We start from the raw sequence: 23387 nt of genomic DNA on the forward strand, positions 1-23387 counted from the left end.
TTAAGCTCTGCAGTAATTCTAGTATGCTGCTCAAAATGAGAGGCAATATTGATAATCTATGGGATTTGATTCATCGGTTTTTCTAAAGCTTTCGATCAATTCAGCGTTAATGGCAATGTTTTCTTTGCTTACATTTAGTGCGTCTTATTTGATCGCCAAACAGGTGCCAACGAAAAAAATGCCAAATTTTTTGACAGAAATTTATGCCATGATTTATCAGTTTCGGGAAATTCATTGGACAAAATGGAAAAAAATACAAGCCTAAAACATACTAATGGATAAAAATGCCCAAAAAGGAAAGCTTAATTTTAAGAAAGGAAAATGTAGGTTTTAGCGTAAAGAGCGACTAGCAAGATGAATTGCTTCGTTTATGACAAAAGAAAGGCGCCATCGATCGTACAAAGTGGTTTATGCGTCGAAATAAGTGAGTTCCAAATAATGTTGAATTTCCCCCAAAAAATGTATATTCAGCTCTGCCTCCTCCCCAGTCGCACGCGTGATAGTAAAAAAAATATAATAATCGCTCCCAAGCTTCTCCCGAGCTCGCTTCCTCGCTCATTATCAGCTCCCGCTCGCGCTTTCTGGTTCCCTCCCAATCTCCCGAACGCTCTTTGCGCTAAAAAAAAGAAAAAAAAGAAAAAAGAAAACAAAAGAAAAAAGAAAACAAAAGAAAAGGAAAGTCTGTCGATGAGGCAGTCTTCGGCTAGTTAATTGCATCGTTGAACCATGAGAAATCTGACATTAAGGCCGCATTGCACCATGGAACACAGCCCTTCACTTGCCATTACGGTCATAACTACGCCTTGTAACGCTCAACCATCGAGGCGATGGCGGGGTTCGATTTGCACTGCGGTACTTACATCTTATAGCGGGCAATACCAAATTCCACAACAAACCAGTGCAAAAAAATTCATGTTCACAATTGACACCTTTTTTATTTCAAGTTCCACCAATTATTCAGTCTTAAAATGTACACCCTTAAAACGCACAAGTGTAATGCACACGAGCTTAATATAAAATTTTTATTTTGATTTACAGTCATGTAACTTTTATTTGAATTTATTAAAACTAACTAAGAATTCTTAGTCATTTGAAGCGCCACCCAACATCTTGTGTAAGACAATTTAGTCTTAGTTAAGTTTCACTGGCAAATATTGTACATATGTAGGAATATGAATCGCTAGCAAAAAGTACAAAAGGCGTAGAATTGTGATTGGTAACATTTACAGCAAAGCGTCATTCGAAAAGCAGCAGATCAATATCATTATTCTTTGTACAGTGTTTGCGTTCGATTTCTATCCTTGTCAGTCTAATGAACATTATTTCTCGACGAGGTATGCGAATTGAACGGTTTTTGTTTCCCGGCATAAAATTGTTATAAACTCCTATCTATGAGTATGTAAAAATTCAAATATTCGTTTACTACCATTGTAACCTACTACACTAAACTTAGACTTGTAAACGACAACAGCCACTGATGGGGTTCTTTACTCGCCCGAATCAGACCAAAATATAAAAAAATAAAAACAGAGAGAGCACGGATCGCCGCTCCTAGGGAGTTATGGGGCATATTTGTCCGATATCTGTGAAAACTCGGCCATCGTCCATTTCGTTATTCGCCCCATCAGAGCATCTATTCACTGGCTCTTGCAGGCCATGTAAAGTATTCACTCGGGCTCTCTCTGTCTTTATGATAGTCAATGAGCGATCTTTCCCGATGGCCAAAGCCGTTAATTCATATCTGTTGTCAGTTGCTTCAACTATTCCAAGTTTTTCCTACACCCAGGTAAAGGCATTGTCTGATTGCAACCTATATAAGTGCTACTTTTTTCCGGTTTGACATCAAAAGTTGTCCACAAAGCTCCCAGGAAATAGCCCCGTTTTTCCGTTTCGTTCCATTGTCCCTTTGTACCAGCCATCCTGTCGTTTTTTCGTTACATACACAACATCGCCAACACGAAGTTCCAACTCGGCCTCATGTTGGGGTGGATAAGCTGAGATAACACGATACCTGACAACCAAAACAAAAGATACACTCTATATTAACCAGTTAATTCTAAAGCAGTTACCATTTGACAAATTCTCTATAATGCTCGCTTTGGGAAACATGACCATAGCCATAGAACAGAACTTTGCTCGTTTTGAATTTGGTTGAGTATGCAAAAAATTACAACCACATTCGCAAAAAAATTCACGACTGGAGAGCGAAGAGTGGAGAGGGAAGAGCTTAAAGAGCTAAGTCAAGATGCGATGTTCATTCATGTAATTACTTTCAAATATCCTAGGCTATGATTCTTTATGTTTCCCTAGCATTACGGAGAAATCTCTTTCAACGTAAGTTTCATTTTACGTATGCGAAGTTGAGCGACTTGCTCACTAAGGGTGATTTATAACGATAGTTGACGAGCTATATTTTTGCACGAACCTCTCTCGAACAGGGGGGTTTTCAACTCTGTGATGGATCCTCGACTGGGGTCCGGGAGCTTCTTCTCTTGGAACCTGAGAAAAAAAACATATACCAATCAAAAGTGAAATCTTTCCACCATATTGACAACAGAGACATGAGGGCCTCTGGGACGGGAGGGAGGGAGATGGGGGGGGGGGGGGGGTAGCATAGGAATGGCATGTTCCCTTGATCCCTTGAAGATTTCCCTTTTTCTTCCATTGTTCCGTAAAATTTTTGGTCATCTTTTAAAAGTAGAGACATCCCTTGATTCCTCAAACCAATCCAAAAAATATCCCTGAATGATATTGTTCCCTTGTTCCCAAACCCCTTTGTTTGACTCCGGTACGTACTATGAAGGAAAGGTGTAAATATTAAAGTAAGCGCAACCGTGTTTCAGCGAAGATCAATTTAAATCAAATTTCTCCTGAAAACCCATGGTCTTATTAAGGCTTTTTCGGGAGTTTTAGAAAGACTACCACATGATTGATGAGGACCACAAGTTAAAACAAAGGACCACATATATTTACACTACCAACAGTCACTGACCTGTGTATACAACGTCAGCAGCCCTCCAAAATCATAAGGAGGAGGAGATAGTGCGCTATGTCCTGCAGGAATACTCCTAAAAAGAACGTAACGTTGCATTGTTACTTCAGACAGGGAAACCTGTGCACAGCACGGCTTGTATGTCAATTTTTTTTCGTTTTATCATAAATTATTGCACAAAATCACGAATACTCCTAACGTTGCTTTGCCAACATGGCTACCAGATCACTTAGCAACCATACTCACTCCTCTTGGGGTGAGGCCGATCTCAGAGGCGTCGAGACCAACGTTACACTGAATTGATTTCGACAGATATTAATGCTGTTTACGAGGATATTCCTGTATGCTTTGCAGTAGTGTATTTATTAATTGACCGTTAAAATTAATTAGTATCTGTGAGAAGTACCTTTGATACGGAGGGGGTGGCGGAGGGGGCGGACTTGGTCTTGTCTTGTCTTTCTTCTTGCCTGTAAGCTTTTTCCAGAAACTACTCTGAAAATTCAAGTAGAAGAAAAACTTGTCAAGGAGGGTATTATTAACTTTACATGACGTTTGTAACAAGGAAATACAACAACACATTTTAAGTGAAGCACCCGTTCCCAATCTAAATATGGTAAATCGATAGCTAATAGTTCGTTTTATGGTTTTATCCTTATTATAAAATTAACAGTCAAATTGCTATCACATGTGAAATAAAATTGGTATGACATGTAAAATAAGATTGGTATCACATGTAAAATACTAATTTCGTCCTACCGTAAAATATTGTCTAGCATTAGTTTTAATGTTATATTACAGTTTATACTCAGGTTACTAAATACAGTATCTGCTTGTCTAGTGGATAATTTTGTTTATTCTCATGACTGTTTTGCTTGAAAACTTTCTCATCTCTCATTTATTAACGGAACCAAACGTTGATCATACCGATTTGGGCGCTGGAGGAGGGGGAAGGGGTGACGTGGGTACAAATCTGCTCCTCTCAGAGGGTCCCTCGGCGACGTGTCTGTTTGCTGCAAGATTCCTTCCTTGATTTAAATTAACCACTAAGCTCTCCATTGGCATAACTGGCGGTGACCTTTGGGGTGGGGCAGAATCTGACCGGTAAAATCTCCCGTGGGACCCTCCCTCAGACATTGCATGTCTCGGTGGCGGTGGCCTCTGGTGAGGCGGGGGCTTGGGTTGAGCGTTACTCTGAGATGCTGCAGTTATGCTGCTGTCCTGGTCTGTACTGCTACTCCTCGATCGTGTTAGCAAATTGTGTAAACTACAAACACAGGTAAATATCAGTTAACGTAATTCTTTGCCGACCACACCAGGAAGGACTATTTTACAGTTCTGTGAAATGTGTAGGTAGCCGAGCCTCTGCATGAAAACGAGATTATGGACGACCTTATGATGACAGAGACTAGAAACTAGCTAGCATAATAACAGGATAATTTACGTTTGAAAAGTAGCAAGGTTCTATCCTAAGGTTTTCATTTCAAAGTCGTATTTTGCAATTTGTGTGCAAGCTACGACCAATCTAAGACACTAGACATACATGTACACACAAACAGAGCTCAGGTTCAATCTCAGAGGGGGAGGGGGAGGGGGAGGGGAGACTTGTACTGCTTTATCATTTTTGGTTACTACGGTGAGCCCGCTCGTAGACTACGTTCTGGTTACAGTTTGTTCCAGTAACTGTTAACACACCTGGCTAGACGAACATAATTTCCAGGGAAGACTCCTCTCTTTTGAGTAGACACAGAGTAACCTTTGAACCAGCCATCTTTGCACTTTTCTGTCACGCAGTAGTTTTCATTTCGGACAAGTTCTAACTCATCATCTTTTGCTGGCTTGTAAGTATACAGAGCCACATATCTATTCATAGAAAATTAACAAACAACAACTACTTAGTGAGGGATTAACGCACAACAGTATCTCAAAGGTTACAAGATCTTTACACACAAACAAGCCAAAAATACATGTAGATTGTGCGATTACTTGTTAGAGTAAAATATCGCTGCACTTTTTTTTTTAAACTTTGCTGTATTCTGACAAGCCTGTAGGTAAAGCGTCACAATACTCGCTTTGCACTTATTTACCCAATGATAACACACTATTCCCATGACTACACAGAACTCCAATTGTAATTGTTCAAAGCAAAATGGAAATTCATGAATACTTTTGTTTGTCTCATGACAGACACATTGTGTTGATAATGAGACAAACCAATAAACAAAGATCTTTCTCAGTAACTCAAAATTCCACCTACAAACATACACTGAGAGAGGAACTGTTACAGCAAAGTAACTCGCCAAAGAACACAACACATTAATGTATAGTGCCGTGTACATGTACTTACAATTCTTTTCCCAGTTCCGCAGACACTGGTCGTGACCCGCCGCCAGTGCTGGATTCTGAAGGTGACCCTTGCCTCCCTGTAACTGAACGAGCTGGGCTGCCTGAAGACGGCGATGAACCTGGCCTTGAGTTTAATGATTGTGCTGTGTCCGTACTACTGGATGTTGAACTTGGGGGAGGTGTCGCCTTTGAAAACAACATGGATAATAACATATAAGTACTGGGCAATCATGAAAGAACTTCAAAATGAGTCCCACTGTGAGCACAGAATTTAGTTAGCAGGCTACTAGTTTATTTTCATGATGATCAGTAGTATATCATGAACAAAGAACTATTTCTAAAATTTAGAAATTTCAAACTCAAGTCACAGTATTGTTCAATCACCATGCTAAATCAAATAACCTGAAACAACAAAACTACCTGATGTACCTCTGACTAGCAAGATTCCTATACCTTCTAAAATGTATATTATTTGAATGACAGAGATGTTACTACACCTAACCACTATTAATAGAGATAGCAGGAGCCAGAGAAAAAACCCAGCCTCAAGCTTGAGTTTCCATTTCCAGTTGCACACCCACCTGTCTGGTGTTGTCGTCCGCAAGCCTTTCAGAAGATGAAATATCAAGTGAGCGTCTCTGAAGACCAACTGGTTGGCTTTCTCCATCCCGCTGCCCAACAAAATGCATGGTATGTCTCTTGGGTTCACCTTTACTTGTTTCTCCTGTCAGAGATTTTCTTGCTGGTTTTGCCACACCTGAAGGTTGATCTGATCCATTTTCAATTCCCTCCGTCAGGTTCCTGGCTGCTACGTTGAGCTGTGAACAAAACAGTGACATACATGTAGGTAGGTAGGTAAAGTCTGCATATGAGCCAAGTGGCCCACCAGGCACAAGCTTACCCTGGTTTCTGTAGCATAAAGCGACTTGGAGTATTTCTACTCCTCCCTGGATGGGATGCTAGTCCATCGCAGGGTTACCCCCTAGCATTAAATTCACCAGTACCAATTTAGATACCTCGGTGGAGAGAGGCACTGTGAGAGTAAAGTGCCATGCCCAAGAACACAACACAATGTCCCTGGCCAGGGCTCAAACCCAGACTGCTTAATCGGGAGAAGAGTGCACTAACCAAGAGGCCACTGCACCTCCACATAAACAGTGACATACTTCATATTAATTCCCTTTCCCTGACTCCATACACATACATAAACATTAACAGAAGTTGTTCAAGCACATTTTTTAAAAAAACTGTTTCAATTGTTTGTGATCTGACTACAGTACACTTGTGTCAACGCATACAATGCCATAATTCATATTACATGTATGATGCTTACATCAAAGGCAAGGAAAGTTTTTTTAAAACCTGTAATGTCAGCCTATTTCTCCTTTTCCTTCATCCCCTAGCAAGGTTGTCAAACCTTTCACCTCACCTCGACAAATGTTATTGGGAAAATCCCCAGCTTGCCATTTAGCTTTCCCTCACACCAGTTTTCATCGACGCGACGCATGACACTTATTATGTCGCCCTTAACGAGAAAAAAAATTGCAATGAGTTAAATGACAGGGACTAATTGCTACATACCATACTGATTAATACTTGTATATCCATTATAATAAGTAACATACAGAGCGATTAGTTAAAATAGATACAAACAACTGAATCGTCATTTGTGTCTGCTTACACGACATATAATCCGCTTGAGGGAGTATTTTCAGCCCAACTTCAAACTGTTTTTTTGCGAACAGAACATAAGGAAAACTATATATGCACAGAGTGCAATAGTGGGTCTATATAAAACCACTTCACAAAGACTTCAGAAATATGACTCCTGTGTTTACACTCACATGTAAATTCTTAGTTTACCAAGTACTAAACTTTATGCAGTTCTACAGAATTGCACATGCATGAATTTACCTGCTTAAAGGAAAGCAAGTCTTGCTCCTGCTCATCTTCAAAGTCAAATAAAGCTTTAGCTATAGGTCTGTCACATGAATCATCTAGCCTTGGTAGAGGATTGATCACCTGACAGAGATTTTTGAATTGGAAAATGAGAATTAAAGAATTAAGATACACGACAAGGGAAGTGTCAGAGTTATATACAGCATGTTACATTATTGTTGGTTAGAAACCTTTTCAAACCATTTCAAGTGATCAATACCAAATTTTGAAACAACCCAAAATTAATAGCAAATTCATTTAAAAAAAGTTGAGCACAAATTAATTTAATATACTAATTTTGAATATCAATCAGCACATATTTCTAAAAAAAAAAACATTTGTCTACAAGTCTGTGTGTCCGTCTGTCTGTCTCTCTGTCGGTCTCTCCTTCCATTCATCCCTTGATGTGTGCATAATATATATTAAACCTACGTGTACGTGTGCAGAGTTCCAGCTAGTGCCATAGGTCCAAAACTTTTGTACTTGAGGTCTATAAGCAGGAAGGCTTTCCCACTGATTTCTACAGTGCCTTTAGGGTTATTAGGGTCATAATTACCTCGACATAGTTTGCTGGAAGGAATCCTTGGCGGTCATTACAGAGGCCTTCGTACCAGTTCTCATCCACTTGTTTTAATAATGTTATAACTTCACCTTTATGCAATGTTAAATCACTAAAAATGGGAATAAAGGGGGGAGAAAATTAGTTACTAAGGAGAGATGTCTTCTTAAATAATTTTTTGTTGTTTTGTGTCTGAACTTACAGTAAGCTCTACAGATTAGCTCTGGCAAGCCTGCAAATATCTTTTTATTTTTCAATAACACTATAAAGGAATGACACACATGTAACTGACTGGTGAGGTAAACACATTATGAAAGCAAATACGAAGAAGAAGGCTTCATCTCAGGGGGTGCACACCCCTTGCACCCTCCCCCTAGATCCAACCCAGGCCAGCATTTCTCAGCCCAGAAGTAATTATTTTGATCTACTGTAATAAGAAGGCAGTCTCGTCAAACAAATATTCTCCCCACATTTTATCATGGAAACTAAGGTACAGTAACAAAAGGTACCACATGCATGTATGTTCTCTATGTGGCCTGTGACCACTGATCAGAGTACTTGTCTGAGTCTTTTTAATGTCTCGCAGAACAAAACTTAACACTTTGTTTGAAATTATATACTTCATTTTACAAAACAATTCAATTCATGCCACCAGTGACTAGCCAATTACCTAACAAGTTTCAATTTGTCAGGCCAAACCAAGCTCTCACTGATGAAAACACAACAAATTAACCACACAATTTTTTGATTACAGGCTGTTGGTTAGTACATGTAATTTGCAACTTTGCAACATGATATAAAAATAACAAAAACTTTAGGGTAAATTAGATATTGGCACTCACCCAGCTTCTTTTGGTTCATAGTCATACAAAGCCCTAGCACATGGAAGAACCTTCAACAAGAGCAGAGCGAACAGTATTAAATTATTTTATTTAGCAACGAAATTAATTATTGATCTGAGATAGGGTTTCTTTGTATGAGAATAATTATACTGACAGCAATTCTCGCTAAATGCACTTTTTCTCTGCAGAGCAACTTTTATTAACTTCTGCCTTTTCAGCTATACCAGATGGCAGCAATTAAAATTTAAGCTAATAAAATCCAGCCCTGAGTCAGAGAATGACCAATATCACAGTGCAAAATCTGTCAACTGTGCTGAAAATTTAAACTGTTTGGAAAATTGTATATGTATCTGTTATAGAAAAATTGGTGCCTGGTAACCTTATAAGCACCACCAATCTGATGTTGGAGAATTTTTGTTTCTCGATTGAGGTAGCCAGATGCACATCAAGTTATGGTGACAATAATTTATTACTCCTTTTCTTAGGAACATAATTTGTTGGGCTAACAAGACAAAGAGACTATGAGTAGACCCTCTTTTGCTTAGTCCATCGAGCGAGACCGTAAATAAACCGCAGGCAATCATTGCGCGCACTAGTAATTTATCAAAGTGTTTTGTCTGGTAAAGCGTTTCCTAGAACCAGAATGCGGGCGTGTCAGTGATTTCGCCACTCAACACCAGGTCAACAGCATCGTTGAAGAACAATTCCGTGAATATGAATTGACTAAGTTTGGCCATTCTACCACCCATTTGACAGACTGAACCAGACTTTCAATATTCTGTTGCTATCGACAAACATGTCACCGCAGTTGGATGATCTCCAATGTCGAATACATGATGTATTGCAATAACTTTTAAATTGACACCCACAGATGTAGTTACAAAATGCCTCCTTTGCTGTCTTCTTTTCAAAACATCTTTGGCAGTTGACACTGAATGAGGATATACTTAAAGAGAAGATCAATTTTATTCAAAACGTCTCTTAGGGCTATTGATAACAGGCGATAAAGAGAAGACGTCAAGATACATGTAAGGAATCGTATTGGATATGTGTAATAAGATTGAAAATTTAAAACAAAAAATCACTTGGTCGTGGAAGGTCAAACTCTCTGGCTTTGTCCTAGTCCCTACTTTTGCGTGCTTCTTGCCCCCAAGAGTTGGAGTGGCATAATTTTCTTTTGCATCACACACAACGGACTTAGTGAAAGAAGTTGAAACCTATTCATTGTCTGCTGGTTAATGGGATACCAGTAATTTTGAACTCCAAATAGTAGCTCAAAAAAACATATAACAGTCTCCCACAACTTTATTTAGTACATATATGTACATGTAAGTGTGCTAATTTTTGGTGAAGACATCGAAATGGAAATAAGCCACAAATATTTACAAGTTGACATTTGTCTCTTTCATCTTTGCCAACTCTCCCAAATTATTTAGGAGTCTCCTGGATACAGATTGAATCTCCTGGTCTTGCGTACATGTCACCAAGACAATACAAAGGCAAACGCATAAATTATATGCTTTCCAGCCATCTAATTTTGGCTGATTTTTGCCATTTTAGGAAGCAGCAATGTTTTGGATATTTGATACCCTGACTTTTAAGTTGAATTGCCAGAGCTCTTTTTTGAACAACTTGGGTCAAGAAGACAAAATTGGCAATCTCCCAGTTTTCAGTTTGTTCCTAGGTTGACATCTCTGCTCTTTGTCAAAATAAGTCTTCATGCAAAATGCGCATTCATGTGTTTTATGTGCACGTTTATATAATTTATGCCATCAAACTAGTTCACAGATGAAAAGTTTCGCACGAAGACTCGTTTCGAAAAAGATCCAAAAGGCAACTCAGAACTGACCTATACTATTTACCAATAAAGAGAATTAAATGTATCACTTAATTAGAACTACTGCTTCTAGGGGTTGATAACATTATTCTGTCCTCATGTTATGTTCTATTTTAAAAGACATCTATGTCCAACTGATAAACAAGTAATCAATGAATAGAAATCAACAATAACATAACTTACACTGTACTCACAATAACATGTTTATATGTTTCAGACCATACCCAATGATATTTCCATATAAAGGCATACTTTTCAGATAACAGCAAATTAACATTGATAAACATCAATGGGTCAGAACTCATAATAAGTTGTTTTGTTTGTCTTGTGATACCCCATAAAGACTAATTATCTCCAACTATGTCAGTGGTCACAGACTAAGAACAAAACTGAGAAATATTACTCTTCCTACGTGTATTTTTAGCAGTTACATAGAGAGTACAATATTGAATCCATCAATGAAAATTAAATACCTTTAATTTCAATACAAAACACAAAGCATTTTTTATTATACTTTTAAAAGTTTAGAGGAGCTTCAACAAATTGCTTCAGTTATGACAACAACAAATACATTCATACCAAACAGGTGCTTCAGGTTTTCATACTACAGGTAACAAGAAACCAGTCTTAATATTACTGAAAGGAAAAAGTTACTCAAAACATATGGACTGAGCAGAATCATTACACCCCTCAGGCTAAAAATATACATCCCAGATGACTGCCTTTGAAAGAAGACCTTGAGATGCATTGTCTTGTTGAAACCACAGTCGGCACAGACCCACTGTGATTATATTGGCCAGGGCCATAAATGACATATCGCATAAATCATTAAATTATGCAGAAAAAGTTCCATTGGATCATAAATAAGTATTAGTCTATTACTATTAAAGGATGATATAAACTGAAAAAAAAAACCTCCCTCTCAACAGAGAGACAAAAATTGCATTATGCCATATAGAAATAGTCTTTTACTTTATAGATGACATTGATAGACCGCAAATGAGGGGTGACTGACACTGAAATATAATTCTCTTTATCCTTAAACAATTGTTAAATTTCAGTGATAAAGCTCAAACAGTAGTAATGCCAAGAAAAACACAATGAACAAACACTGGGTGACCGTCTGAAGCCCTACCAGCAATGAAAACTGACACGAAGTTTGCTCAACTACTCAAGCAGACTTGTCTGCTAATTGAGAGTTTTGTTGTTCAGGCCGTAAGTTAAAAAGGGAAAACAAAGATGAATAAATTGAACAAAACTACAACAAAGGGAAACAAAACAGCATGGGATCTGAGTTTGTCACTTGTCAAAACAACCATCTAGAGAAAACTGAAAGCACGTGACAAATGAAGACTGTGGCTGGCAGTGTTATGACATACAAGGAAATTAATGAAAACGTGACGCTGCAAAAGCCAACAAGTATGAACACTGTTCATGAAACCAAAATAACGATAAATACCCAAGAAAAATTCACAGGATTTTTGGAAAGTTTCTATTTTCCAAGTTGCACAATTTTAGTCAATTTGATGTTTAATTAAGCAATGCAATGATCATTACATGTACATGTAGTTACGAAACTTCAGCTCATATTATTTTTATTTGGTAATGCCTCTAACACAAACATAACCTTGATAAGAGAACACTCATGGATCAAACCTAAGATTTTTCAGGAAAAGAAAGCTAAAATGATTTTTACAGCCACAATAAATTACAGGCCGGATGCGCAAGAACATTTTTCTGTCCAGTTCTTCCGCTCGCGCTGGAACGATAATGATTAAAATATTTCCTTTCTACATGTGATGAAACTAACTTAACAAATGTTGGCGAATGGAATGTATGATGTGAAAAACGACTATTGTAATGTCGGTCAAGCTGATAAAACAACACAACGGCGACACAGCTGCGTACTAGCATTAATGGTGTAAACACGATCCCTTTCTACAAATAATTAAGCGTAAAAGTGTAGTAATGCTACGCTAGTATCAATGATCTGAATTCACAAGGAAATATTTCAAAAGGTTTGATTAAAACGCGACAGTCAGAGGACTCTTTGAATTTTCATTCATTTAACGTGAAATTCTACAGATATTGTCTTCCGAATTTTCAACAACAACTAGAGAAATCTCAAAACGCCCAGATTGGATGTCGCTGACGACATCTCACGAAAACCAACGTTGACCAAGAAACTGGTCGCGAAGAGGAAACGAAGTCCTGAGCAAGCGGACAGACCACAATTTGCACGATCGGAAGCAATTTTCGCTAACCACTGATCCTCCTTCGGGACTTAAAACAGGGAGACATTTATAATGAGAGCTGGTTAATGGCGATACATGTACTTTTACGACAACAAAAGAGAATCTAGCATATGAAATCGCGCACTTCAAAATTACACGCAGCTTCCTACGGTCCTAACCATTTAGTGTCGAAGACGGTTTTACCTGATCACAACGTTTCTCGTTTGATTCCGCATCCAGACTGTCCGAAGGTTTTATCGTTCTGTTCCTTCGGTTCAACTCTTCGAGAATTCGGACTAGCAGAATGTTCGCCGGTAAATCGTCCACATCTTCCTCCACAAGAACTCGACATTCAGGGCATCTTAACTCCTTTCTCCTCTCTACGATTTCTTTCAAACACCTTCTACAGAACGTATGTTGGCACGGCAATACCTTGCAACTTTGATCAAGTTGTTCCAGACACACAGAACACTCCAAAAGTTCATTTAAGTGGAGTTCGTCCATGGCCGCACATGCAGAAATTTGTGACGAATGGGCTTGAATTCCTCACAGACAGAGCATATCGTAGTTCCCCGGCACTTGCTTCACTGCACGGCTATTAAAAGACAAAAAACACTTGTTTTGGTCGTTAGCCCCAGAAAGAAGTGATCAAAACATTTGTTCAACATCAAATATATTCTTTCCAATTGAAGACCTGACCTCGACTATTTGTTGTCATGCTAAAAGCGCATGTGCGGCACATCTGTGAATTATCTTAAATTAGCATAATTTAATTACGAAGTTTAGTTATTCTGACCTATTCTGTTTCCGAGCTCAGAACTTTCGTCGGAGAATGCCTGGGTTTTACCAGCTTTCTAACAAAACTGTGATGGTTTAAATATTACAAAAGTATATTATTTGTACAGCTGTATATATTTCATGGGCCCCATATTTCATGCATGCTTTCAAATTTTTTGTGGGTGCTAAAAGGGAGAGAGAAAAGAAAAAGAAAAGAAATATTTGTGTGAGGGACCAAACCTCAAGGGCCGCAGCCAGTATAATTAATAAATCAGGAAATAGTGGTTTTGCTAATAATTCGAATCTACGTATAACTAGTGTTATGTGGGATAGCTTGCATTCCAGAGGTAAAAAAAAAAACACTGAAAATACTTAAATTACCCAGGAGAGATGAAGAGACGCCGTTGATATGACCGATGTCAAAAATAGGCCGGCATTTTCGATTTACTAGTATCAAAATTCTAACTTGTCTCCAAGGCTTGGGGAAATAAAACAAAGCAAATCGCATCCAATTTTGATATATCGAAATTGGCCTATTCCACGACAGCGGTCTGATAAGGTCCAAAGCCAATTTGAAGTTTTCGTTATTTGAGAGGCTTGTTTATCTATAAAGATAACAAAGTGTTCAGGGGTCAACAAGTTGGCCTTAGTATGGCTATCTTTAAAACGGGGGAACTTTTCAGTAAAGATTAACGTTATTAAATATTCCCCACTTTAAAGATTCCCGCTTTTAAAGATTCCCTATTTTAAAGATTCCCGCTTTTAAAGATTCCCGCTTTTAAAGATTCCCCGTTTTAAAGATTCCCGCTTTTAAAGATTCCCCATTTTAAAGATTCCCCATTTTAAAGATTCCTCATTTTAAAGATTCCCTGTTTTAAAGATTCCCGCTTTTAAAGATTCCCCATTTTAAAGATTCCCGCTTTTAAAGATTCCCGCTTTTAAAGATTCCCGCTTTTAAAGATTCCCCATTTTAAAGATTCCCGCTTTTAAAGATTCCCCATTTTAAAGATTCCCGCTTTTAAAGATTCCCCGTTTTAAAGATTCCCGCTTTTAAAGATTCCCCATTTTAAAGATTCCCGCTTTTAAAGATTCCCCGTTTTAAAGATTCCCGCTTTTAAAGATTCCCCATTTTAAAGATTCCCGCTTTTAAAGATTCCCCGTTTTAAAGATTCCCGCTTTTAAAGATTCCCCGTTTTAAAGATTCCCGCTTTTAAAGATTCCACATTTTAAAGATTCCCGCTTTTAAAGATTCCCGATTTTAAAGATTCCCCGTTCCCCGTTCCCCATTCCCGTTCCCCATTCCCATTCGACGATTTACCGATTCCCCGTTTCCCGTCTTAAAGATAGCCGCCTTAGTATCACCTCAGTCTGCAGGACCTAAGTCCTAAAGGTCTGTCTTGATCTAAATAGAATAAATTTTGGCGGAAAGCCATCAATTATCCCTTCCTCGACCACTGGAGAAGTTTTACACGGTCCTTGGTCGGAGCAAGAAGGAGCGTGAGGTCCTCTTTATGTCAGTCTCAGACTAAAAAAAATACTGAAAACTGCTTTTCTCTGAGATACAGTGTGTAGACCAACTACTCCCAGCCTACCCCTCCACTCACTTATCTGACGGCACCTACCTCAAAACGGCTTCTCCGTGTGTCACAATAGCAGAATCAGCGCATATCTATCTAACCGTATCTGCTTTATTTTTTTTTTCAAGTCTCAACAATAAAGGGGACTAACACTCCTTTCTGGCCGAATGTGGGCGTGTTTCGGAGTTACATTTGTCTGATGTCTTCTCTCGGCCAAGCTTTGATCAGTACCGTCAGCAAGCCTTAAATCGAATCTCGACTTATCTGCGGTGTTATATCAAGAAAAACAAATGTTGTCAATCACGACTTTTTTTATGATTCACTAGTCTCTCAGGCTTAGCAATATCGTCACTGCCTCCGTACATAAAACATATATTTTACAGCTCACCATAGGAACACTTTGAATAAATTACAGTTTACATCACATACACAGTACTGATCTCATAAGCCCACTATAATGATTGCTGTTTATAGTTCGGGATGAGAATAGCCAAACTATTTATAGTTTTCATTTGTAAATACGTGTGTGTTAATTAATCATAACCGCGCCCTTTCAATCAGGATGTAGCCGAAGGCCTCTTAATTAATCATGATAAGGGTTTGTCCGCGGTCCGGAAGAAATCGTGAGATGAAATATCTTAATCCCTTTTACAAGCGGGCCCACAATGGCGCCTATTAACGCTTGCCCCTTTATATTAGCAGTGCTTTTATATTTCTGAGGTGAAGTTCGGCAAATATCCAGTGATTTTCATTTCAGTTAAGGTTGCATGAAAAAAACCTGATTGTATCGGAAAGGAATGCTTGAGCAATGAAAAAAAGAAAATACTAAGCATTACATTAAATGAAAAATAACATACCCGGATTAACTGAGCCAAACAATACTGAACAATGAATTCAAGGAGGTGTTCACTGTCGGAATATTGACCGCAAAAGAAAACCGAACAAAATGTAAATCTCACATGTAAAAACATGATTTACCTGTGGTCATTTAATATTGCTATCCGGCCCCAGTCACGATTTTATCAGCTAACCAGCGTTTAACTCGGCTAAAGCCCTCAGTTTCACAGGTTGAAAGCTAACAATAACATTGATTTTACCTTTGAATAAACCATGTAATTAATACTTCGTATAAAACCAAATCGTAAACATGCCTTGAAGTCTGTAAAGAGCCTAGTTGTGGTTTCCTTTCTTGTGCCGGTGTATGCGGTACATCATAAATGTCATTTGCGCGGGGTGATTGATCAAAGCTGCACTTTAATCTCAAAGAATAACTGAGTGTTTCTTGAGATATTGGATCGCTATGAAAGATGTGACTGGTTTGATTAGATGCTGCGTGGAAAATAACAAACGCTATTCCATATGTGACGATTCAAGGTGACGATTCAAAGAAAGGAGGGTTTTCTAACATTCTTTTGCTGTTGTCTTTCCCAGTTTAAACTAGGGCTTACTGTCCCATGCACTGCATTAATTGAACAGATAACACGTTAAGGCCAATAAAAAAAAAAAAAAAGAAAAAAAAAAAAGAAAGAAAACACTCATGGTGTCGGCGTATGAAAAATTGCTTCGAGAGCCATCCAATCATATTTACCTAACAGTGTTGCTCGTTTATACTGTGCTATCATAATTGAATTCTCCGGGGTCTTTCCTCTCGGCTGTGATTAATAACATTGTGTTCTTTTCGACTTAACTAATCAGCACAGAATAATGACTGGCGCAAAGCTAATGCTCAGACATTTTCTACTATCTTTCAAAGAGTAAGCGCTTAGTTAAGCCCAATACGCCGACAAGATAAAGCGGACGTGCTACGTCATGTGATTCAGTTAGTCATATATGGCTGTCAAAAGTATTACCAGTCCTCACGCTTCCATCAAAGCACGCCAGCAAATGGAAGTAAGACTGCAGAGGAGTGATAATGGCTAAGATAATAATTTCAGCTTTCAATCAGCATAAATTTTCATAATTTACGCGAGCACGGGCAATAACAATGGTTCGATTTATACTAAAGACGGATCAGCCGTCTGGGACGAACTTGGGCAAAGGACGGTAGTTCGGCGGATAATTAGCCTGTGTGTAAATACGAATTACCAACGTTAGTTCATCTGGGAAGACGGACGTTAATTTGCGTCTCTTACACAAGTCAAGCCAATGACTTAAAACCTATGCAACCGATAACAAGAGTTAAAGATTTATACAAACCACATCAAAGTTTTCAACTTCTCTTTTTTTTGAAACTCGAGTTTATTTTGTTAAAAATTACACGTGCCACTACTAAGATAGCAATTCAAATAATTTAATCTTAGAGTACATTTAATACCTTTTTCACGGCACCTACGTTCTGCCGCTCGAATCTAATTTTCACTTGTAAAAGAGGCCATTTATAATATCCCGTTTGAGTCGGCGCCCACGAAAACGGTCGAAAACGACACGGCTTGTTTCAATTAAAATATTTTGTCTTTTAAAGAAACATGGCATAGCCCACTGCATAAACACAGAACAGATATAATATCGATTAGATTAAAAAACGAAAATGTGCTTTTCACTTGAGTGTCGTAAAACCATAACTGTGGCCGATCACAGCAAAACTAAAAAGAGCGAGCCAGTAAGAACACTACGCAAATAAATGCCTCACGCGGGAAAAACCACGTGACTAGGTCGGGAATGGCTGATTGGTTGAGTAGGCTGGGCGAATTTATTAAATCCAATCAGAGAGTTTAGGAAAGTTCTGAGGAAGTGAGGCACGCCAACCAAGTTTGACGAAGTCTACCGACACGTAGCGATTTGATTGACTTATAAAATTGCAAAGTTTATACACACCACATAAGTTTATGTCCTGTCAACCAATTCTAAAACTACCTGCTTCGACACTCTAAAGCTCGTTTTTGGTTATTTTACTGACTTCCAAGCGCTTTCAAACGAGACAGTAAGGTGAACGTTTATGTGAACAAACGAGAAACAGCCGTAAGTCTCGCGTCTCGTTACGTTTTTGAAATGAGCTTACTGAAACGATTTGCCTCCTTAGCCATAGGAAGGGACAATCGGGAATCATCACGTCTTCGGAGAGGTTCTATACTGCTCCGAATGTGTCACGAACGTAACATAAGGTGCTATATTCTGTATGGTATTATGGTTAAGTTTATACACATGTATTTTGTCGAGGAAATCTTCGCTTGAATAATGTGTTTATATGCCATGTTACGCATTGGTCAAAATCAGTCACGTGGTACATTTAATTTCTTTAAATAGGTCAAGTTATACAAAACTGTTACTACAGAAAAAGCTATGGGAGGATCGAATACTCCTGGATCGCTGTTATAGCCAAATGCGCAATTAACCAATCAGAAGTCTTGTTTGAGGGATATCAAGTCACTCACTTGATATTGACCGAATTTACGTGCGCTAAATATCTTATCGTACCTTTTTAGTTCGCTTCCATAACATATCAGGCTACGTACGGTGAGAGCCACGGGTATTTTGGCGCCGAGATGCAATCGCGCCAAAATACCCCGTGGCTCGACCAAACTCGTCCGCACACCGCCGAAGGTATACAAGACACCCTTGCAGAAGTGTATGTAGAGAATATTACAGAGGGTATAGATATAAATTTTATTCTCGAGTGGTAAAAACAATATTTAACGAACGAGCATAGCGAGTGAGTGAAATGTTGTTTTAGCACGAGAAAATAAAATTCATATCTTCAAGCCACGGTGTAATCTCTTTTTTATTATATAGACCGTTTGGACAAACAACCGTGAAAAAGCGGAAATGACGTCATCGACATCCTCACTAGTGCGGATATGGAAAATACGCCACTCGGGTCCCGGATGAAGTTTCGTACGAATTTTACGAGTGGTGTATTTTCCAGTAAAACACTCGTCTCTATATAATAAATAGCATTCTAAAGCATTCTGAACTCCTCGTAAGACACTTTTCATGCACGCGTTCAAGCCATTCTAAGGAACAACCTTCGGTGAGTGCTCTCGTGAATGGAACTTTTCGGCGATACGGCGGCCATTTTGAATTCGACTGTTTAAAATAGCTATTATGGAATGCTTAGTGGGCAATCTCGTATTCTCGGTATTGGACTGGAACCAGCCCGCAATGGAGGCTCATCCGGGTTATATCATTTTTAAAACAGAGTTTAATGTCATAGGCATTTAAATTGGCCTCAGTTGCAAGCTAGTTCCGGCCTAATATCGGGAATAGGAAAATAGTCTACTGTAAATCTATCCACGTAATCAATTCTGACCAATGACGACACAGATTCCTTGGAGTGCAGTCACACTGCAGTAAAGAATGTGGTCCTAAACACTGCGCCGTTGAACTGAGCGTTTAACTTTCTCTCGTAAAGAAAAAAAATCGAGCAACGGTATCCAGTGAGATATAGATTATTCTCGCTAAGACCAATAACAGGTTTTTCGTAGGCTGTTGTTGTTGTTTCATGAGTTAAATAAACCCACAAAACGCTTTCTGGTAGTTAGGTCTGTGCCGATTGTGCTCGTAAAATGCTGGAAAGTTAGTGCCTGGAATGCCAAAAAGTTGTTAAAAAATTGCCAAAAATCTTACCTAAATGTCAAAAGTTGCCGCCTAAATTTCTTGACCTTTTTATAAAGACGTTAATTAAAAGCTTCAGTTTTCGTTCTCCACAATAATTGCTAATATCGGTCAAGAAAAAAAATAGAAACTTAGCTTTAAAGAGTTGCTCACAAATAAGGGCGAAATTTAATTAAGGATACTACGGCACAAAACAATAGGCCTGCGAATTTTGTCAACTGACAGGTTGTTCAAACTTCAAAAGGGTTGATCATGATAAACATTCAGGAAATCCGCATAAATGAAGTTTTTTTAAAAGAAATCGTTGACTTTTTTGGCTTGATATGTGCTCTACACCTATATTTTGCTTAAAAGTTACTCAGACAGGCAAAACTTGCTCGAGGTTGCTAAAACCGCAATTAGTTGCTCCAAAAGCCAAAAGTTGCTCGAAAGTCGCCGAGCACAATTGGTACAGGTCTCCTAATAGTGTTTCGTTCACTTTCATTTATCAAAATTAAAATGAGAAGAAATCAGTGAAGGTACAGACTTCACACTTTTTGTACAATTCTCGGTATTCTCGGTGCTACAGTTGGACCCCGCGAATTCGAACTCGGTTGTTTTGAAGTCCCCGTTATATGGAACTTACAACCATTTCCCTTGGAATTTACCTTTCAGTCATTTACTATCGGTTATTTCAAACTCGCACTGTTTCGAACTGTTTGTTCGTTTGCCCTAAGACTTCGAAATAGCGGCGTTCAACTGTATTAAGCCCGACGAAAAAGTTGAACTGCGGGCAGGCCCACTTGATTTCCCGCATGTGGGATCGCGTAGCTTACTGACTAGATCTCGCGGCTTCGACACTTACACGAGTGATTCAAAGGTGAGCCTGCTCTTTGAAGGCCAAGATCAAGCCTACAGTTTTGTAACTACGAGAGGAGCAATCAACTGTGGCAGTTCAAATTTTTTTCAGTTATGTTAATGATCACGAACACTACATGACGATGGAAGTTCAGCTCACCAACATTCGCCGAGTTTAAAACCACCTTCTGTAAAAGATCTTATCCAGGCCTACAACTAAATATTATGACACAAGCAGCAACGCGCGCATTCTCTCTATAGAAAGCTATTTTCGAATAATATGATTAAACCTCGCGCGAAAAAAGTAAAACGTCAAACGATTGTGACTCCTCTCTTCAAGTTGACCCATTCCCAGTCTACCGGTAGCTATCACGTCCCATGATTCCTACCGCGTCCTTCGTACGGTTTTTCCGCCGCCATCTTTAGTTCGCGTGTTCTCGCAGACGGCCTAATCTGGGTTTAGGTTGATATCACCCGAGTAGGAATCATCTCCCCAGTCTATATTGTCCAACAGAGGGTCGAAGGCTGACTCGGCCAGTAACAGGCCCAATACCTGTTCATCGGCCTCGCCTAAGCCGTAGTTTGAATCGGACCATCCTGTAAATGACGCTGTCCCATCTTGAACATTTTGGTCACCTGCAAATAATAATAACAGCCTTAATTTATACACGGGGTGTGAAAGTAGCTGACAGAAGATTACGATTATGTAAACATTTGACCGAAACCCAACCCATCCTCCCCCACAATTTTGTCAGGTGCCCCAAACAATAGCCAGTTTCATTGATATTCGGAATAAAATTCCTGGTTGGAGGAGAGACACGAGGAGTCAATACCACAACTTATTCTTTGGAAAGCTCTGCATGCGAGATAAATGAACACAATCGTTTGCTGTGATTGGGTACCCGACTGGGCAGCCTCAGTGTCCATTCGGGATTAGCCGCGGTTTCTCGAGCTGTAACGGGTGGCTTTGATACTAACCTGTTTGTCGTGAGCTTCCCTCCTGAGGGTCATCAGACAGCATTGCGCGGAGTCCACTGCTGTAGGTAGAAGAAGCTGGCGAGGCAGCTGCCTGTTGCTGCTGCCCAACCACCTCCCTTCTCCTCTGCTCTTCGTACATCAGCAATCGCTGCTCTTGTTGCTGGACTAAAAGTTGCCGCCGTTGCTCCTGTGAGCCGCAAGGAAAAAAGGGTCATTTCAGTGTTTATAAAATTAATCGAGTGTGATCGCGAGCTAACAGACAATATCAGATGCTGATTGCGTTAGCGGTTGCAACTTTCGTGTAAGTATTCGCTCAAGTGTTTCAAAACACGAAGCAAAAACAACAGTAAAAACAAAAGACAAAAGCAAAAATGCGCTAACAAAAAGGACAAAAATCATATGGCTTATCAGCAGTAACCTTACCATAATGTCCTGTTCTTTCAATGAAAGTAATAAAATGGAAATTTCAAATTTCTCTTTTAATTAAACATGTATTCTCTCCCCATACTCCCTTCTGCCCTCCTCCCACACCGAATTCACACGTAGCGTGTCCACTGCAACAATGATAAGCTAATGGCAGAAGATTAAACAAACAAACAAAAAAAAATGAATAAATAGTAAACCACCAAAAAAGAAAAAAACAAAGAAAGGAATACAATAGCCATCAGACCTGATGTAGCGCTAACAACTGCTGCTGTTGCGTAAGCAGTGGATTATACAGGAGCTCCTCGTCCTCCAGTTTTTTCTCCTGCTTGTTCGCAGACGAGTCCGAAGCGCTTTCGTTGCTAGATAATTCTCCCGGTGAATCCATCAACATGGCGCGTAATTCTTCTGATGTAAAGTTCGAGAAATAGTCGCCCTTTGGCTTGGAAGTTTTCTTTTTCTCCGCCAGAGCAAGATTGCGTGCAGGAGACGGAGATCCTGTTGACGTCGAAGGAATGGCCTCGTAAGGCATGTAACTTGTAGACGAGGATGTGATGGTTGACGACGGAATTTGAGATCCTACCATGTTGCTCAAAGGCGTGCCTCTTGAAAGCTGTTGCTGAAGGTGAAGTTGACGCTCTTGTTGCTGCTGCTGTTGTTGTTGTTGTTGTTGTTGTTGTTGTTGCTGCTGCTGTTGTTGCTGCTGTTGTTGCTGCTGCTGTTGTTGCTGCTGCTGTTGATGTTGTTGTTGCTGTTGTAATGCAACGCTGTAACTTGTTGTGGTAGAGCTCACGCGGTTCATCGCCAAACCCGGAGCCTCACGCCGATTCTGTTGTTGCGACTGGAACATCCCTCGTGGTCTTTGCAGTTGCTGTTGTTGTGGAAGTTGTCGCTGGTTGTGCGAAAGCGGAGGTGGCTGCTGCTGTTGTTGGTGCCGCTGCTGCTGTTGCTGCTGTTGCTGCTGTTGCTGCTGTTGCTGCTGTTGCCGCTGTTGCCGCTGTTGCTGGTAAACTGCCTCGTTGGCGTAAGAGTATGGAGGTGGTGCAGTAGTGCGAAGCTGTGCTGTAGTTTGACTCTGAGTGCTCGAGCCGACAGTGAAATGTGCTGCAGTGGGCTGGGTAGGTAGGAGAGGTTCACCCTGCGGTTGTTGTTGTTGCTGTTGCTGTTGTTGTTGTTGTTGTTGTTGTTGTTGTTGTTGTTGTTGTTGTTGATTTCCTTGGATCTGTTTCAACAGTGTTATTAATGACGCCGCCACTTGCGGCTGACTCTGAAGCGCGGAGAGAACAGTCAATAACACCTGCATGATTTGTTGGTTCTGCGAAGTGTTTGTCAAGAACTGTTCAACAAATTGCCCAACAGATGGGTTCATTTCTGAGCCCTGCAGCAGTTGTTGTTGCTGTTGAAAAGCGTTAGAAGTCGCTGCCCCGACTTGAGGTGCAGCAAATCCCAGACCGTTTTGCCCGGTGGACCCTTGGAAAGCTCCAGCAGTTGGCATGTTT

At 39.6% G+C, this 23387-nt stretch overlaps 2 protein-coding genes across 2 annotated transcripts in view; both read right to left on the bottom strand.

The window, feature by feature from the left end:
* Positions 1 to 983: 983 nt before the first annotated feature.
* On the bottom strand, positions 984 to 13486 carry LOC145496537 (E3 ubiquitin-protein ligase SH3RF1-like). The gene is made up of 13 exons (XM_081476230.1): positions 12950 to 13486; positions 8675 to 8724; positions 7830 to 7944; positions 7250 to 7357; positions 6765 to 6860; positions 5917 to 6153; positions 5337 to 5521; positions 4685 to 4852; positions 3917 to 4256; positions 3399 to 3484; positions 2993 to 3068; positions 2426 to 2499; positions 984 to 2011 (listed from the first exon to the last, which is right to left on the bottom strand). The coding sequence occupies exons 1-13, from the start codon at positions 13247 to 13249 to the stop codon at positions 1843 to 1845; spliced, it is 2004 nt and encodes a 667-aa protein (XP_081332356.1). The 5' UTR covers positions 13250 to 13486; the 3' UTR covers positions 984 to 1842.
* A 4604-nt stretch (positions 13487 to 18090) lies between these two features.
* The window catches only part of LOC145496533 (uncharacterized), a 29747-nt gene continuing 24450 nt past the window's right edge, over positions 18091 to 23387 (bottom strand). The window contains exons 13-15 of the mRNA XM_081476227.1: positions 22136 to 23387; positions 21466 to 21652; positions 18091 to 21123 (exon numbers count right to left, since the gene is read on the bottom strand). The exon at positions 22136 to 23387 is cut by the window's right edge and continues 1076 nt beyond it. Coding sequence (XP_081332353.1) covers positions 20936 to 21123; positions 21466 to 21652; positions 22136 to 23387 — 1627 coding nt within the window. The 3' untranslated portion in view covers positions 18091 to 20935. The remainder of the gene's footprint in view (positions 21124 to 21465; positions 21653 to 22135) is intronic.

This window comes from Orbicella franksi, chromosome 9, assembly GCF_964199315.1.
Source record: "Orbicella franksi chromosome 9, jaOrbFran1.1, whole genome shotgun sequence".
Taxonomy (NCBI): Eukaryota; Metazoa; Cnidaria; class Anthozoa; order Scleractinia; family Merulinidae; genus Orbicella; species Orbicella franksi.

Coding starts and splice junctions, on each gene's coding strand:
- LOC145496537 (XM_081476230.1), bottom strand. CDS start 13,249: ATGGACGAACTCCACTTAAATGAACTTTTGGAGTGTTCTGTGTGTCTG. Junction 7,945..8,674: donor TATGAACCAAAAGAAGCTGG/GTGAGTGCCAAT, acceptor TCCCATTTTTAG/TGATTTAACATTGCATAAAG. Junction 3,485..3,916: donor CTCCTCCAGCGCCCAAATCG/GTATGATCAACG, acceptor TTGAATTTTCAG/AGTAGTTTCTGGAAAAAGCT.